The sequence below is a fragment of the Tinamus guttatus genome, unplaced genomic scaffold, assembly GCF_059628265.1.
Source record: "Tinamus guttatus ecotype Peru unplaced genomic scaffold, ASM5962826v1 Tinamus_guttatus_pri_ptg000116l, whole genome shotgun sequence".
In the NCBI taxonomy this organism is placed as follows: Eukaryota; Metazoa; Chordata; class Aves; order Tinamiformes; family Tinamidae; genus Tinamus; species Tinamus guttatus.
The window spans coordinates 750001-768165 of record NW_028288650.1 but is presented as its reverse complement, the minus strand read 5'-3'; the positions used below and the strand labels follow the sequence as shown (position 1 = coordinate 768165).

At 53.1% G+C, this 18165-nt stretch overlaps 1 protein-coding gene across 4 annotated transcripts in view; it reads left to right on the top strand.

Annotated features, from left to right (window-relative positions):
* Positions 1 to 1292: 1292 nt before the first annotated feature.
* The window catches only part of MEIS1 (Meis homeobox 1), a 70708-nt gene continuing 53835 nt past the window's right edge, over positions 1293 to 18165 (top strand). For 3 of the 4 annotated variants that reach the window (XM_088521280.1, XM_088521277.1, XM_088521278.1), the window contains exons 1-6: positions 1956 to 2562; positions 3676 to 3902; positions 5033 to 5174; positions 5697 to 5747; positions 6533 to 6583; positions 8023 to 8169. In XM_088521280.1, the coding sequence (XP_088377406.1) occupies positions 2551 to 2562; positions 3676 to 3902; positions 5033 to 5174; positions 5697 to 5747; positions 6533 to 6583; positions 8023 to 8169 (630 nt within the window). In that variant the 5' untranslated portion in view covers positions 1956 to 2550. Of the gene's footprint in view, positions 1343 to 1955; positions 2563 to 3675; positions 3903 to 5032; positions 5175 to 5696; positions 5748 to 6532; positions 6584 to 8022; positions 8170 to 18165 lie in introns of those variants that run through there. The other variant, XM_088521279.1, reaches the window with a different exon arrangement.

Genomic DNA, 18165 nt, shown 5'->3' with positions numbered 1-18165 from the left:
TATTGTTACTAGGTATGACTAATTCTTTCCTGCAGCTAGGAAATCCAGCCTGATTAAAAGCCTCATTTATTACCCGATAAGCAAATGAGCGCGGATTCCACCGCGCCGAGGAGCCTCCCGCGCGCCCAGCTCCGCGCGGCTCCGCGACCCCCCGCCAAAGGCCTCTCGGGCGTTGCGCGGAGGATGAGGAGGGTGAGCGGGGTCCAGGCCGCGGCGCGCAGGATGCGCGCAACGCTCCGCGCTCCGCAGCGGCTCCGCGCCCGCCGCTCCCTCCATTCTTTCATTCTTTGCATTAACAAACATCCCTCTCCTTCCTTTTCCTCCCTCTTTCCACCGGGCCGCGGCCAAGTGTCAGCGAAGTCCCCAAAAGCAGCGGCCGGACCCCGAGGAGTTGGTCTTTGCTTTTTTTTTTTTTTTTTTTTTTTTGGGCCGAAAGAGCCGCATCTCCTAAAAAGGCAGCGGGGCGCGTTGCGCGGGGCGCAGCCGGCACCGCGGCACCGCGCGGAGCTGTCCCTTTGCTTTTCCCTTTTAATCGACGATTAATTGCTGCCCGGTTCGTGTTTTTATTATTTTTTTTATCTTTTATGGCCAGTATATTGCAAGCCCAGACGTGCTCGGCGCGTTCTCTCCCAGCAAACCCGACCAGTAATAACTGTTTGCTAATTGTAAAACCCTTATCCAGAATGAGGTTTGGGCAAACAATTTGTACTACTGTAATTACACCGTAAAAGTGTTTTAGGCTCGATTGTTCTGCATTAATCTCCTAAAGGCCTGGGAGGGACGCGCGGCTCGGCTGCGCGGGACTCTTTTGAGGGGGAAAGGGAGGGATTTGGGGTGGGCAAGAGGGCAGCGCTGGGGGGGACGCGCGGGACGAGGCGCTGCCCGCGGGCGCGCGCGGGGGTGCTCTTACCTGCGCGGCCGCGCTGCAGGCGCCCGAACCGCCGCGCCGCTCCCGCGGGGACCCGCGGGGGACACGCGGGGCTCGGCCGCATCCCGGGGCGGGCCGGGGGCGCGCGGCGGGGGGTCCCCACGCGCGGGGCGCAGCGCGCGCGGAGCGGCGCGTCCCGCGGCCGCCGCGGGCAGCCAATGGGCGCGCGGCGCGGCGCTGATTGGCGGGCGGCGGCGGCGGCGGCGCCGGGTGAGCTCACAGGGCGGCGGCGGCGCGCGCGGCGCGCGGGGGGGAGCGAGGGAGGGCGGCGCGGGGGCGCGCGCGGGCGCGGGGGCGCGCGCGGGGGGGCGGGGCGCGCGGCGCGCGGCGCGCGGGGCGGGGGGCGGGGGGGTAGGGCAGAAAAGCGGCGTCGCGGCGCGCGGCGCGCGCAGAGCCCCCGCCAGCCCCATGTCGGTGCGTGCCGCGGGCCGGGCCGCGGGCGCGCAGCGGGGCGGGGGCGCCGCAGACAAAGGGCGCCGGGGCGGGGGCGCGGAGGGCCGAGGGGGAGGCGCGCGGGGACGGGGGGGGCCCGCCCCGGCGCGGGAGCGCGCGCGCGGGGAGGAGGGAGGGCGGGAGGCAGCGACGGGAGCGCGGGCGCGCGCCCCCTCGCCCCCCCCCCCCCGGCGCAGCGCGCGCGCGCACTTGCCGCCGCCCAGCGCATTGTGTAAGACGCGACCTGTTATGGCCACCACTACTTCCGGGTTCCCGCAGTCCGCTCCCAGCGCGACGCCGCTCCGCGCCCGCGGAGCCCCCCGCGCGCGCCCCGCGCGCCCCCCCCGCCCCGCCCGCCCCGCGGAGGGAGCGGCCCCGCCCGCCGCGCCGCGCAGCGCCCCGCGGAGCGGCCCGCCCGGCCCGCGCGCCGCTCCGCCCCCCGCCCGCCCGCCCGCCCGCGGCCGCGCGGGCAGAGCGAGGCGGCGGCGCGAGCAGCGAGCAGCGCGCGGACCCGCGCAGCACCGCAGCCCGCGCAGCGCCGCGCTCCCCCTCTCCGTTTCCGTGCGACGGTTTTCAATTTTTCCCCCCCTTTTTTTTTTATTTTTTTTTTTTTCGCGCTCGAGAGAGAGAGAGAGACAGAAAAAACACACATAATTGAACGTTTTCGGTGTCCTGGGAGCGCACGCAGCGGATCGTCACCGGTCATTCAGCACCTTGACAAGCCCGCCCGTGATTGACAGCCGGAGTGGCGAAAAGCCATGGGACTCGGTAGTTGGGTTTGAGGGGCGCTTTAAAAAAGAGAGAAAAAAAAGGAAAAAAAAAAAACGACCCTGATTTGGGGAAAGGATATTTGCTTTCGCCCCGCCGCTGTCTTGGAAACGAGAGGGGGAGAGAGAGAGAGAGACAGGGAGAGAGGAGAGAAAGAAAAAAAAGAAGGAAGGAAGGAGGGAGAGTTGCTTTTTTTTTTGTACTATTTTTTCTCCCATTTTTTTTTTAATGCTGAGTTACCGTCTCGCTTCTCTGAGATCCAGCAAGCCGAAGATTTCGCTCGATTGCTTCCATTGCTGGCGACGCTAAGGGATTTTTGCTTTTTTGGGGGGGTGAGGGGGGGACTTCGCGTTTCTTTCTTTTCACCCTGGCCTTAAAGAGGATATATTAGGAGTTGAAGTAGGAAGGGAGCAAGCAGGCCGATGGCGCAAAGGGTACGTATTAAAAAAAAATGTATTTCAAATGTGAAATAATATTGAAACGTGGCTGAGAGAGACACTGCGAAAAAGTTTTCTTTTATTTCTTTTCTTCCTTTTCTGTTTTTTCTATTTTTGTTTTGTTTTGTTTTTCCTCCTCTTTGGAGCAGAGGCACAAAGCGGTGTCCCGGCCCGGGAGCATTTATCAGTGGTACTTGCAGGCTTAAAATCTGGATATATTGGCGTTTTCTTGATTCTGTCAATCCTTATCACGGCCATCTCACCGAGCAGGAGGGACATGCGGGCGTCTAAGTGCATATGCAAAACCTCTGCATTTGTCGGGTTTGTAGCTGTAGTGTCCTACCCCTATGATGTTTTATTTTTGCTTTTTTTTGAAAAAAAAAAAAGTCACCAGTGCTGGCAATGTCTTAGTGTGTGCTTGTCTCCGAGCGCTTTGCCGTGCTAGTGGCGGCACACCGCTCCACTTTGGGGAGATAACTTGCAGTTTGGAGTAAGCAGAACTTTTTTTCTTTACTTTTTTTCCTCTTTATTTCTTTCTTTCTTTTCCTTTTGATTATTTTCTGCTTTTATTTTTGCGGTCACAAAGGTGCGGTACAATGAGCAGAATACTTAAAAAAAAAGAAAAAAGAAAAAAGGGGGAAAGTGGGAAAAATAAAAGGAAAGAAAAGAGAGAGGCTGCTGCGAGGGCAGCCCGCGGCGCGCGCTGCCGTGTGCGTAGCTGCTCGGTCCCCTCCGGGATGCGGCTCTGCCCCTCGGCTTCGCTTCACTTTATATTTGCGCGCCCCGCGGAGCTGGGCGCGGGGCAGAGCCCCCTGCGCGGCCCGCGCTCGGAGGGGCCGCGCTGACAACTCGCCCCTGCCCCGCGGGGGGACTCGGGCTTCGCCCCCCGGCTCGAGCAGCGCCCCGTGCCCCCCGGGCCCTCGGTGCGCGCACCGCGTTGGCCCCAACTCGCTGAACAAAGCGGGCAGCTGGAAGCGAAAATACCGGGGTGCCGCCTGCGCGCCTTTTCCGCCGGGCTCGCGCGGTGGTGGGTGCCCCCCGGCTCCACGCGCGGAGCAGCGGAAGGCCGGGGGGGCCCCGCGCTCACGGCGCCGCGCTCTGTGCCCGCAGTACGACGAGCTGCCCCACTACGGCGGCATGGAGGGGGTGGGCATCCCCAGCACCATGTACGGGGACCCCCACGGCGCCCGCCCCATGCAGCCCGTGCACCACCTCAACCACGGCCCGCCGCTGCACTCGCACCAGTACCCGCACGCCGCGCACGCCAACGCCATGGCCCCCGCCATGGGCGCCTCCGTCAACGACGCCCTCAAGAGAGATAAGGATGCCATTTACGGGTAGGTCCGCGCCCGCGCAGCGCCCCTTGCGCGCCCGCGTCCCCCCCGCCTGAACACGGCCCGCTGCTCCCCTCGCCTTAAAATACTATATGTAGTGTGTGCATGTATACCCCCCATAGCGTGCCCCCCGCCCGGCCTTCCTAGGCCCCGCTCGAGTGGAGCAGCCGCGGGCTCTTTTTGCGCTTCGCTTGCCGACTTTGCCGGCAACTTTGAGGAGCCTCTTCTAGGGAAAAGGAAATAAATAAATAAGCGCAAAAAAAGCTCGCTCCCCAAACGGGCTCCTTCTGCCGCGCCGCGCGTGTGCGCGGGAGGGAAATCACAGCGCCCGCTGCTCAGAAATGCCCGGGATTGGTTAAAACTCAGCGGTGCGCTGAGCCCTGCGGGAGGAGGGGGTAGGAAACCCCGGAAAATAAATTTTAAAAGCTTCTTCTTGCATGTATCTATGTCTCTATATAGACGGGGGAGCGTCCGCTTGTTTATGTATTTAAGTTATTAAGGGCGCCGGTGTCCCCGCAGCTCCTTCCCGGCTTTGGAGACCCGTTCCAAGCCGGGAGCGCGCAGAGCACCTGGCTGCGCGCGGAGGGGCGCGGAGCGGCGCGCAGGGCCGCGCACAGGGCGCGGGGGCGGCGCGGGCGCTGCGCACCTCGGCCGCGCTCCCGCTGGACGCTTCGAGGGCGGGGGGGTTCTTTTTTATTATTATTTATTATTATTTTGGCCGAGGATTTTCATTTGGGGAGGCCTGGGGTGGGGTCTTGCTGGTGGCGTTTTATTTCCCTCCCCCGCGCTCCCACAAAGTCCCGCAGCCCCGAACGGGAATTTACAGCCTGTCAAAAAGTGCGTGCCCGCAGATTTTTAAATTATATTAAAAAAAATGAGAGAGAGAAAGGACAAGGAAAGTTAATTCAAAATGGCTGCTGGACCCGCTTCGGGTTTATTCTGGGGCTGTCCCGCGGTTATTGCGATGGTCGCGGCCCGGTCCGCGGCACGCGGAGCCTGGGCCGGGGACCGGGGGGCCCCGCGGCTGCCGCGTGGGTTGCGGCCCCGCTTTTCTTTCTTTCTTTCTTCCTTTTTTTTTTCTTTGTATTTTTCTTTTCTGTGTGTGTGTGTGTGACTATTGTATTTTCTTTCAGACACCCCCTGTTCCCTCTTTTAGCACTGATTTTTGAGAAATGTGAATTAGCTACGTGCACGCCCAGGGAGCCCGGGGTAGCGGGAGGCGATGTTTGCTCCTCGGAGTCTTTCAATGAAGACATAGCAGTGTTCGCCAAGCAGGTCAGCACCGCCGGGTTCAAGCGGGGAGAGAAACAAAATAGCGAAAAAAAAATCCCAACGCGGTAACGAGGGGAAAAAAAAAGTCTCCGTTGAGATAAAAAGATGCCCGTTTTCTCCTTCACCCCCCTCTTATTGCAAGAGAGGCCCTCAAAATAATATCTAAAAAATAAAGTGAAATCACGGCATTTCTCACCGCCCTCCTATTCCCCCCCGCCCCCCTCCCCCCAAAAAAAGAAAAAAGAAAAAGAAACCAGAAGGGAAGGAGCCCGGCGCTCTGCCTGCCCCTCGGGCGGCTCCGCGGCCGCGGCAGCTCCGCGCCCGCGCGGGTCCCCGCTCCGCGCGCTGGGGTGTTTCGGATGCACTAAATCCAGCGGCGAGAGCTTTGCACGAAAGGTTACATAATGGACCCGACAGTGTAATGAAGCAAGAAATAATAACGTCTGCTTTTTTTTTTGCTTCCATATTTCAAATCTCTTTTATTTTTTTCTCTTCTCCTCCTTTCCTCCTCTTTCTCGCATTTAGATCCGAGCAGAGAAACCCCTATTTTCCTCTAATCCTGAACTGGATAACTTGGTAAGAGTTAACGACACTTCTTCCTCTCCCCACCCCCACCCTGCCACCCTCCCTTCCCATTATTTTTTTTTCTTAATTTTTTAAAATAAAAACATCCATGTCTTTATGGAGAGGTGGCTGCGGGCTTTGACAAGCGTTTTGCGAGGCTGAATGGAGAAAAAAAAAAAAGACCTCACGTGTTTTGTTGTTGTTGTTATTTTTAATTACGGGCAATGGAGCGCGGGGGCTCCGCGCAAGTTGCGGCCCCGCGGCGCGGGCTCCGCTGCTCCCGAAGAGCGGGGATTTCTCGGCGAAAACGTCGGTGCGGGCGAGGGCCGCGGAGCCGCGCGCTGCGGGCAGGGCCTCTGCGCCCGCCTGCGCATGCGGCCGCGTTTCCCCGACCGCCCCCCCGCCCCGAAAAAAGCCCTTCATTTTTTTCCCTCTTTTTTTTTTTTTCTTCCCTTAAGGATAAACAAATGTTTTGCCTCCACTGCAGCAGGATTTCTCCCGCTTTTGCGAACGCAATGTTGCTTTAGAGGCTTTTTTAAAAAAGAAATGTTTATGATCCGTATAATTTAGATGCTTCATTGCAATAGTCTTTTTTTTTTGTTAACTCTAGATCGCCTCTTGTTAAACAGCGCACAAAGCCGCCACTATTAAGTTTTAGTGTTATTGCCATAAATCAAAACAACTTTTTATTTACTACTAAAGAATAGTCGAGCTCCAAAGCGCGGCAGAGGAGGCTGTGGGAAATGCCCAGAAACGCAGGAATGAGATAAATGCTCGTGTTGTTTGTGTCTTTGCAGATGATTCAAGCCATACAAGTATTAAGGTTTCATCTGTTGGAATTAGAGAAGGTAATTTTTGTGTCTCTCCCTTTCTCCCTCCTCCGTTTCAGCACTGCTGAAGTTCAGGCTCCCGGTAAAATTTGCATAAATGTCTTTCTTTCTGGTAATTAGTGTCAAGACCAATCTTGGCGTCCATTTCTCTTCGCAGTTTAATTACAATTTCAGCCTCTAAAAGCGGGCTCTCCAACGCCCGGGCCTTGTGTGCATTGTAAGACTTTGCTGCCTTTGGATAAATAGTTGCAGCTCCGGGTGCCGCGGAGGAGCCTCCAAACCGTGGGGGTTTCTTGTTCCAGCCAAGCCCCCGAAATCGGGATTTTTTTTGTTGTTGTTGTTGCTTCTTGCTGGTGGTGGGGGAGCTACTTTGTTTAGTTGCAGAGAATTGGGAGGGTTTTTTTTTCCCTCTCTCCCTCTTTTTTTTTTTTTTTTTTTTTAAGAGCCATCTGCAGGTCAGGCTCAGGGCACGGATTGTCCTGTAACATTTTGCAGAGACAAAGCAGAGTTGATAGTTGTGTCAGTGTCTTGTTCCTGGGAATATTGTACACCTCCGAGCAGAAGAAAGAGATTGCCGGGCTAAATAAATGCAGGGTTTCTGGGTTTGATTTTTTTTCTTTTTGCTGTTTTTTTTTTTTTTTTGAAATCCCAGCAATTAGAATGCTAATTTATAATAATGCCGTGTCACCCGAGCTAACGTTAAATCGGGAGCGCGCTCCGGTTTCCGAAGGATTTTTTACATGTCATTGATAGCTGGCCTGCGAGAGAATTCCCTTTCTCCTAAAAATAAACATTTTGAGAGGTTTTTAAATAGCCGAAAAGTTTCTCGGGAGCCCAAGCCACTTTATCTAACCAGAACTGGCAGGTTGTTCTCGCCCTACATGAAAAGTGGTAAAATCGGCCCATTAAAGGAGGCGGCTCAGGTACGAGCCCATCGCGGGGATTTCAGGGCTCCGATGCCTATAATGTATTTGAGCATAGTGCATCACGATTTTTTTTTTCCTCTAAATCCGTTTTTCTGTCCTCATACCCCCTCGGAAAGGGTTTATGATGAAATAACTGGATGAAATTAAATAGTTTACCTTAAATGTCACCCATGCAGGTCACCTCTCTAATGGCCACAGCTCCAGGAGCAGATGAATTTAACACGGGTGTTGAATATGTTGTAGCCTGTGAATCATCTTGTCACTGTCAATTTTCTGGGATATCTCTATTTTGCGAGAAAAGAAAGTTATTCCTAATTCTGGATGCGTCTCGAGGTCTCGAGGGGATAATTGCAGTGTGTTTCCCCTGTTTAAAACTTTTGATGTCACCAGGGTGAAGGGGGGAGACTGGTTGCACTTGTCAATTTTACTTATGTATTCCTGATTATATTTTCTTCCCACTTTTCCCCGTTTTCTTTTTTTTTCCCTCCCTCCCTCCCCCCCTCTTTTTTTTTAACCTCTGTCATAATACAGGTACACGAATTATGTGACAATTTCTGCCACCGGTATATTAGCTGTTTGAAAGGAAAAATGCCTATCGATTTGGTCATAGACGATAGAGAGGGCGGATCAAAATCGGACAGCGAGGACATAACAAGATCAGCAAATCTAACAGATCAGGTACGATCTCGCCAACTGAAATTTGTATGCAGAGCGCTCGCCGGGTCACTACGCCTCCTTTTATTATTTGCATGTGATTAAGTCCCTTTTAGATAAATTTCCATCGAAATGAAAATTTTTGAATAATGTGGCTATTATTGCTTCATTAAGGCTTGCTCCCGGATTCGACCTGGCGAGATGAGCTTGTAAAAGCGTCGCCTGCATACTCGACCTGTTTCTTGTCGCTTTTAATTTTTGTCTTTATTTTATTTACCCTTCCCAATAATAGGAGTGTTATCCGTGAATCGCTGGCCGCTGGTGGCTTAGAGAAAGGGATGGTTGGAGCCGTTTACGGGAGGGGAAAAATAATAATAAAATCCGAGATAGGTGGTCCGGGGAAGACAGAGAGGGTTTGAAATCTAGCAAATACTGGCTATTTTCTCCCCGTCTCTACGCTTCATTAGCCCGTCTTGTCAGTTTTCCTTGGCCGAGCGCGTTTAGACTCCAGTGAGCATTGCTTTGTGCGCGCCTCCTGCTGCAAGCGCGCCCATTTTATTTTACTTAATAGGAGGGGGAGAAAAAAAAAGAATAAATGGAGACCCCGCTTTTGAAGGATTTTCGCGGACCTTGCAAGTGTGGAGGCTCGCGGGGCTGCGCGGGTGAGCGCGGAGGGGCTGCGCGGTCGTGTCGCGGATCGGGATTGATCCCCCGCTCCGCTCTTGGGCGCGCAAAGCGCCCGGCTTGGAGCGCGGTTTCCGCCTGTGTGCGCAGCGCGGCGGGGCCGCGGGGGCTGCGCGGGCTGCGCTCCAGCGCGCAGCGCCGCCCCAAAATCCGGCCCCCGACAAGTCCCGCTCGCAAATGGGTTTCTAAAAGCTCCGCGGCGCCGCGCACATAAAGCTATTTGCGCAAATTACAAGAATCGCTCAGGGGCACGAATGAAATCAACACTTTAATTGCCTCCAAAATGAAGATTTATACCCCATTTTTTTCTCGGCGAATCATTATTTTATTAAACCGAAAGCTAAAGAAATGAAGCGCCACTTCGGGGGCTGTCGGGGGCCGGGGGGTGTCCCCCGCGGAGGCAGCGCGGCCGGTGCGCGGCGCCGTGCGCATCGCAGGCTGCACTTTGCGCCTGTTGCAGGATGCGCCCCGGGCAGGGTCCGCGCTGCTCCGGGGCTCGGCGGCGCTTGCGCGGGGTTTGCGCGCCGCCCGGGGCCGCTCGGCCGCGGCCGCTGCGCGGGCGGCGCTATCTGCGCGCGGTGGTTCAATAACGAGGTGCTGAGCGGTTGTCACCCGCGCGACTAACGAGCGCGGCCGCGCGGTGGCCGCTCCGCGCGCGCGGGACTATCAGCCCCGCGGGCCGCGCGCGCTTGCGCTTCGCAGAGTAATAAAGGAGTAAGTATGTAAAAGCTTTTATTATGGGTTTAATTGCCTTTTCCTAAATTGCGGCAGTAAAGGTTACAGTTAACTTTTTTATTTTTTTTAGTTTTGATTTATTGGTTTCCCCTTGTTTATCCCTTCCGCATGGGCCACGCCAGCGCCTTTGCGTCCCCACATCGTGGCAAGAAGTGCCCTTAATGCTGGGGCAAAGCCCCATTCCCCGGCCCTTGCTCGGCGTCGAGGGGGGTCACCAAAATAGCATCGTTCTGCCCCAAAGCGACCCTGCGCGGGTGGCACCGCCACCAGCGGGCGGCACTTCGGCCTGCCCTTGGAGTCGCCCAACTGGAGGGGCCCGACGCCGTAAACGTGCGCTCGAATTATGGGCCCTGCCAGCAGAGTTTCGAAACAAGACTTCATTTTTTTTTTTAAATATGATTTTTTTTTGATCATTAGCTTTTTTTTTCAGACATTTACTTTTTTTAAAAAATGTTTGATGTGGTGGAAAGAACTAAAACACAGCTGTTTTGTGCTGGTGATGGGAAAACTGTCCTAGAAAGGGCGCAAAAAATAAAGGACAAAGACGGTGGCAGGCCCAGGATTCAGGAGTGGGTGTCTGGGCAGGCGGCTGCGCTGAGCGAGCGCCTGCGGCTCCGTGCGCGGAGGCGACTTCACCTGCGCTCCCAGGTGCTCCAGACCGAACTGTAAAAGATGATGGCTCTTACCCGGCCACGATGTGCACCCAGGCAGCCTTTAAAAAGCCTTTTTAAAGAAAGCGCAGTCTAAAATAGTCTGCACACATCAAATAAAGTGCCCTGGTAGCGTACGGCAGCCTTTTATTGAGGCAACCGTATTTCCTTATGTGAAATAAACTTTTTGGACAAGCACGCCGCAGTAATACTTGACAAAATTCTGATTTAATCGCATGCCAGGCTGTTATGTCGCCGAAACTTTTAAAGGAAAAACGGCAATCGGCCAAATTCCTATAGGGACTAGGAGGGAAGTGATCAAAAAATGAACATGAAATAAGACTTCCTGTAAGAAGGTCCATAATTCAACATTATTTGACTCCTCTGTCAGGGAAATTGTTGAAGGATAGTAAACTGATACTAGGGTCTCACTCGTTTTTGTTACACTCTTAAATGTTTTCAACTGTGGCATTTTAGATGGTCCTTCTTGGATTATAGTATGTCATATATATACACACACACACACACGTATATAATAAAGCAACTGTCGTATTTATGCTGCAGCAGATTTTTAATGCATACAGCTAGAGAGTTTGTCCAGACAAAATGCTGATAGATGGCAGCTTTATTTATTTATTTATTTTATTTTATTTTATTTTTACAAATAGAAAAAAAATGAATCAAAATGCACTGTTCTTTCTAAAGGAGAAAGTAATCATAAACCAGAAGCCAATATTCAGCATAGCTGAAGGTTGGTGGGTTGCCTAGGACGTTGACACATTATGACTAGAGTAACTTTCCCAAATATTTCAACTATATTAATTGTGCCTTGCAAACTATACAAGCACAGTGCCACACGGGAAAAGAAAGACTGAGAAACACTGTTTTATTTGGGGTCTTCTTCATAGGTATTTTCAAACTATGCCTGGTTTCCAGAAAAAAAAAGAGAGGAAGCTAAAAATATTGCTGCCTATGCACAAATATATATACACATGTGCTCTCGTATTGGAGGACCAGGCAGCAGAATAAGGGCTGTGGTGCACGGAGTGCACAGCGGAGCTCTGTATTTGTATAATAAAAAACTTACGACAAAGTTGGGCTCTGCTGAGAGCCAAGCAAAAAAACATTTTAAAAACTCAAAATTAAAATTCCTTCTTTTGACTTTATGCCACCTTGAGCCAGGGAATCCCTTTTTTCTTTATTTCTTTCTTTCTTCCTTTTATTTTTTCCTGCCGTAACGTTTCAGAGCTGTTACCATGCCTGACTTCAGCAGCCCATTTAATGTAAAGACAGAACGTGTTGATATGTTCAGGAGTTGTTCTCCTCAGTTGCACGGTGGCTGTAATCACACTACTAAAATAAGGCTTTATTTGATATGCCTTTCTTTACACAACCAAATATACCGTTAAATAACCAAATGTATCTTCTTTAAACTATGGTTTCTTTCAAATTTGAGAATCTTTGCTGATTTTTTTTCTGTCCTGCAAGAACCCAGGTTGGTCCGTCCGCGCGTGACACTTGCCGCGCTCCCTCGGTGGCGGCAGCACGCCCGGCTTCACGGAAAGTTTTTCAAAACCGCCACCTTCGTTGCAGAGCATAACTGAAGGTCTTTGGTTTTTGCCCATTGTCGCAGCCCATGGTCGTATTTCGGAGAGGCACCTTGGAGGTGGCGAGCGTGTCCCGCCGCGGTGGCTCGCGGTGGCCTCGCGCTCCGGGGCTCAGGGTCGGTGTGTCAGGGTGCAGCGCGCGGGTGCTCAGGCCAGCTGTGAGAAAAGCAGCTTTACCAGCGTGTTGTCTTCATGGCCTCGGGTTTTTAGGGTTTGCTGCTTCCCTCCGTGCTCACGTGTGGGTACCAGGGAAGTCCACGGGACGGGCGTGCGGAAGCGCGCCTGGAGTGCACGACGCTGCTGCTTGACTTTAAGAAAAGAAAAAAAAAGCAGATTGCATTGCACTTGATCAAAACAAGTAGCTGTAGGTCCTGCCAATAAATACGGCTTTCAAAAGCAACTTAAAACTCCATGGAAATGCCGCACAGCTTCTGCAAATTAGGGACTCTTTCGTCGTATGCTTTGCGTTTCGGTGTTGGGGTTTTTTTTGCTCACATGAACGTCCTGTTAGAAGTTATCTTTTATAATCCAGGCAAATTAAACACAGCGAAGCCCGGGATTGTTTTGAGCTAATCCACAATGTTTCTGAGCATTTGTGGAATGATTTGCTGGTAAGAGCTGTGTGTGAGAAGGATAGACGGCGGCGCGAGGCAACACCGTGTTACCTCCGTCTCTCTGCTCGTCGCTCCGCACCAGCTTGGGCTTGCATGGTGAATGTGTACATTCATGTTTATATGTATATATATATATATAATTTTTTTTGTGCCATGGCAGTAATATTTAGCGAGGGCAGCTGCAGATTCCAGCAGGGTGCAAGGTTTGCATTTTGCTTTGGCTGGGTGTATTTCCGTCCCAATGAAGGTCCCTGGACCTAACCCGCCTCTAGTGCTTTCCGTAACGTGACTTACAGATGAGTCTCTGGCTGCTGCTCCGACCTTCTCCGAGCCGTCGGCATTGCCTCGTCTCTTGTTAAGGAAGAGGTTTCACCCACTCAAGCCCCGGGAGTGAAAGTGTAATTCCTGCAGGGCCTGCACAAACCTTGGGACGGCTTTTGGAGCATTGGGGGATTTTTGTTTTCGTTTTCGGTTTGGGCGCGCTCGCCGGGAAGCGTCCGCGCGGCTCCCGCCCGTGCCGAGGGGCCGGGGTCTGGGATCTGTCCGCGCGGGGCTTGGACGTCCCACATCCCGGGCGGCTCCTTCGGGCTGCGTTGCCGTTTGCTGCCGTCGCCGCTTTATTTATTTATTTTAGCGGAGGGGGAGCCTCTATCTGAAAGGTTAAAGGCACCGTGGAGATTACGGTCGGGGCCTACGTGTCTTGTGTGTCGTTCTGAATCTTAAAGAAGTCGCCGTGACCAATGATACGTTTGTGGCAGTGACTGGGTTTTTTTTTTTAAAGGCTTTCAATTAATCAGTGGGCATCTCAACAAGCGTCAGTATTTAAAATTTGACAAAGCAGCATGCGCACAGTGTTTAAAATTTGGGAAGGTGAATTTAAAGAATAGGAATTTGTCCTCAACACAAAGGGCCTGCTTATATTAAAAAAAAGAAAAAAAAAGAAAAATAAGAAAAATAAGAAAAAAAGAAAAAAAGGAGAGATTTAAAAGTTATTATATAGAGACTGGTGTTTCTGTATTAGCTTGCAGGAAGTGGGGAAGTTAGAGGCAGAAGGAAAGTAATTCTCACCTAAATGTTGGCATCCTAACTTTTCACTGTGCTAGGACAGGCTGCCAAAAGAAATGGTGGGTTCCGTGTTTGTGAATGTCTTCCAAGCAAGGCCTGCTGTCCCTCTGGAAGGAGCTTTTTTCCCAAGCAGGGGTTACATGTTGCCATGTTAGGTGTCATCTGTGAGTTTTGGGGCTTGGCAGAAGGGTAACGGGGCGAAACGCAGGGGCCCGGGAGATGCAGGAAGTCACTGGGCTGATCGAATCGTCCCTTCTGGCCTCAAAAACCCGATGAACCTCTGGGTTTGTCCACACAAGGACACTCAGGAGAGGTAAGACAAATTGACTGGGTGTAAAATTAAAGTGCATTAGTTAAAGTGCATTGCACTATTGTGTGGAGGCTCTCATTCAGAAGTAAAGTGGCCTTAGTTCACTTTAGCCTAATCCCCTTTGGAGTAGGCCACTTTTCTTTTGAATGGGAACATCCACATTCACTTTTCGTTAATTTGCCTCTCCCGAGTGTCCTCGCAGGCTGGTGCTCGGAGGATCCCGCTGCCCGGCCGCAGCTCCCCGCCGTGGGGAGCCTTTCCTTATGCATATTCATCTCGGGAGCGGCGCTCCAGCCCGCGTTCGCGTTCGCCATCGGGCTCGCCGCTCCCGCCGACAGCAGCTCCAGGAGGCTGCCTGCTCCGTGCAGTGTCCATCGCTGCTGTTTATGCCCGGTAAAAGCAATACTGCTTCCAGCGCTGCGCAGGCGTGTGGACATCCCCGCAGTGCCCAAAGGCTTCAGCTGCAAGGGGCCGAGCTCGTGCTGCTCCCTGGGAAGCCGGGCGCTCCCGTTGTCCCGGTCCCAGGAGCCGGAGCCTGGGCCCTGCCACGTCCCGCTGCTCCAAGGGGCTGCGTGTCCCCGCACCTTGCACCGGCGCTGGAGCAGGCCGCCCGCTCGCCTGCCTGCGGCCGTGACTTGCTGCCCCTTCCCGCTCCCCGCGCGGAGCCTCTTCCAAGCACGTCCTCTGGTGCAGGGGTTACGGCAGCACGGAGAGCTAGAGGAGCTGTTCTAGCAGCTGAAGTTTCGAAATCCCGGGATATAAAATTAACTTGCAAAAGAACTAACCTACCTGGGAAAAAATAAGTGTAAGATTGTTTTGGCAGCTGTTTTCTATTCTTGTTTGCAGTTCGAGCCTGAGTTTTTGTCAGAGATATATTTGGGTATGTTCTAGAGCTTATAAATGACATATATTTACTTTATACTCGCTACGCTCTACGTGCAAATGCTGTGCGGTATCGCACTCTAGCCATTGCCCTCTCCATTCATAAGAAAATGTACAAGAGGTTTTGCGTTAGTAAGCAATTTGCTATTGGATACTTTCCTAGAAATACAGAATTATGTTTCACCAAAGCGTTGTGTTCCTCTTCGGTGAGATTTTTCCTCAAGCCTCTATATGATATTCCCTCTTGCACAGTCTCCAAAGCTACATTACTAACTGCTCTGTCTTGAAGGCAGTGTCCACTTACTTCTGCAGTCAATTAAAATTCTCTTATTAGCGTTACTGACTTTGAAATGAGCTGGATGGTTTGGTTTGCAGTTTGCCTTTTTGTGTTTCTTTTTTTTTTTCCTTTTCTTTTTTTTTAATGTAAAGCAAATATGCATCCAGACCCTTGTTGCATAAATAAACAGGCCAACAATAAGACGGGTGATGATTCATTTGGTTGAAAGAACTGCCTGTGTTAAGTTGGGAAATACTGGCTAACAGCAAGGCGAGAGCTGATGCCATCACAGTCAGAGCAGTGTATTCAAACAGCTGTACGAAATGAAAAGCTGCGGGATTAATCCTGCCATTAAGACTTTGCTTAAGTTTTCCCAGCATCGGGGCAAGGCTGGTGACCGGGACCCCCATGGCTCGAGCACCGCGGCCTGGGGCAAAGCAGCTCCTGGTGGCCCTGGCACTCGGGGCTCCTCTGCCCCGTGGCCGCTTACACGCAGGTATTCGGCCGCGTGCGAAGGTCGCTTGGCATCTGGGGATGACTTGGTGCCTCTGCCGCTGTCCTCCTGGGATTTATTGTCCCCACTGGGGCGGTTTAAGCTGATTTAGAGGAGAGAGGGGGTAGAGAGGGCTCCAGGCCAGGCCAAGATGGGCCAGGGCCCGTGACACACAGGCCAGGGCCCAGTGCTGCCGAACGCGCCGGGGCCGCCGGGCTCGTGGAGCCTGGCAGACTCGCCCTGAAATGACTTTGACCTCCTAAATGCAATAAGGAGCAGGGAAGGCAGACACTCATTTTCTGGCTAGGCGGAGAGGCGTTTTTCCTGTTTACACCTTTGGAGGAATCGTTACACGAGATATTGAGCACGAAGCCCATGTCGGCTGTATTTCCGTGCGGCGCTGAGGGTGGCCAGACTGGCGATACCTCGCGCTACGGCCCTTATGGAAGGGAGGAGATGGGTTTGTGCCGCAGGTTTGCCCGAGACACTGAGTCCCGGGTGATGCTGTTGTAGGGGAGACCAAAACCGCGCGCGTTGCCCGGAGCCCGGCTCGGCCACGCGAGGCCCTGTGCGCAACGCGCTCAACGCGGCCCTGCTCCCGACCGCGCGCATTGCCCGGAGCCCGGTCGGCCACGCGAGGCCCCGCGCTCAACGCGCTCAACGTGGCCCTGCTCGCGAGGGCCTCGCGGCGCCTGGGTGTCCACGGGAGGGAAGAGCTGCCGCGCGGCAGGGCCGGCTCCTCCGGCCTCGGGCAGGCGCGTCCAAGGAAGCGGCGGGAGCGCCGCGGGTAGCCCTGCCGCCTCCGCCTCGCGCGGGTGCGAGGCCGATAAGTGCGGGAACTTGGAAGAACAGGAAAGATGAAATTAGCTGGCCAAAATTGTCTTCCAGCTTAATCATTTTCCTCTTCCTTCTTGTCTTGACATCCCACCCGCTCTTTGATCTCGTTCTCCTTTATTTTTGTGGTTTATGCTTCCTGCTTCTCATTTTTCTTTTTTTTTTTTTACTGTTGTCTCTGTGTCCTGCTGCTCTTGTGGTTTCTTTTGTGCTCAGCCTGTTTGGGGCTCCCTTTTTCCCATCGTATCTGCCCTCTGCTCTGTATGCCGGGAGTGCAGGTGGGCATGGAAGGCTCCATGGTGCTAGTTTGGGCTCTTTGCCCCGTGCTAGGTTGCCTTGCACCTTCTGGGGACGTCCTGGCCCTGCAAAAAGCGGTGGCGAAGGTCTCGCTCACTCTCAGTGTTTCATCCCCTGTGATGCTCAAGGTAGCTCATCTTTATGTTCTTCTCTCTCGGAACCTATCCTGGGTTGCATGCAGCCCTCGTAAAGGCAGCTCGCTGGTTATTTTTTCCTGCGATGCTGCGAAGCGCAGGAGCCGGTGGAACCCGCAGTCGGTGTAACGGGAGACTAAAGATAGAAAGCTTGTGACTTTCTGAGGGGCAGCAGGGAATCCAGGTCAGCGGCAGCGCGTGCTGAGCTGCTCCTGCGTGCGGGCCTCGCCGCTCCCGCGCTGCCAAGGTCTCCGGGCGCGCGGCGCCCGCGCTCGCCCTGCCGCTGCTTGCGGGCGCCGTTACCGCGCGGCTCTCGTCTCGGCGACCTTATTTATGTAGACCCCCAAGCACCTCTTCTCCAGCGGAACCTGGGGCTAGTGCCTTTTTTGTTGTTTTGTTAGAATTAATTGGCCTCTGAACCACAGTTGCATCAAACAGATTGCAGAAGAATTATTGGCACTAAAAAGTACGGCTTGTTTTCGGCGTTTTAAGGTTCCTGCGTGCAACAACATCTCGCCCGCCTTGTTTCTGGTCGCGTGACGCGTCCCCCTCGGCGCCGGCTGGCAGCGGGAGGGTTGTTGGCTGGCAGCCTGCTGGGATGTTGGGATGTTCAGGTGGCCCCGGGCCTCTCCAAGCCCAAGCGTCACGACCACGGCCTTCCCAGCCCCAAAGCCAGCACTTGGCGGAGAATGGGAGCAACGGCGCACGCGTGTGTAACACGGAAAACATACGGAACTCTATTTTTAACATCACCAAGGCATATATTCAGCCCCACTCACCGGTTTATATTTTTCAAGGCTTTTTTTTTTCTCCCCCCAATGAATAACTAGACTTAAAAACTTTTTTTTTTTTTTTTAGTATGGGTGGAGAACAGGTTCTCTGAGGATTATTACTAACTTTGCCCTCCAAAAATTAAGTGGGATGCAGTATGTGGATTGCAAAGACAAAGTCTCTCTGTCCTGTGGCTGTCAGTATTATAGACTCTACACTTAAGGTATTGAGCAGGTGTATTGAATGTTTGCTCCGAGTGAAGTTAAGGCACAGCACTATAACCAACAACCACAGTGGTAAATAAGGAAAAACGGCAAATTTTTGAGCTCAGTTTCTAGAAAGCAGATACAAAGACTTTATTCAGCAGCCCCTTTTCCTCCTCACAAGTAGAGGAGTGTGCACAAGTAGACCTTAAATGGTGGGCCACTAACTTCAAGAGATTGTGGGAGGCTTTTAGAAGGGAGGAGTTATGCAAAATCTGACGAACGTTTCAAACATAATGTATTACCTCTTTTCTAATGAATAAGTATTTAATTTAGGAAAAGAAAATAAGATAAAACTTCAGAAGGAAAACAATAAGACCAAATTATGTTGACAAATTGCTGGCAGCAGCTCAGTTCCTCCAGGGCGAGCCAGTGAATGGTTATACCTGCAGCCAAGTCCCCGG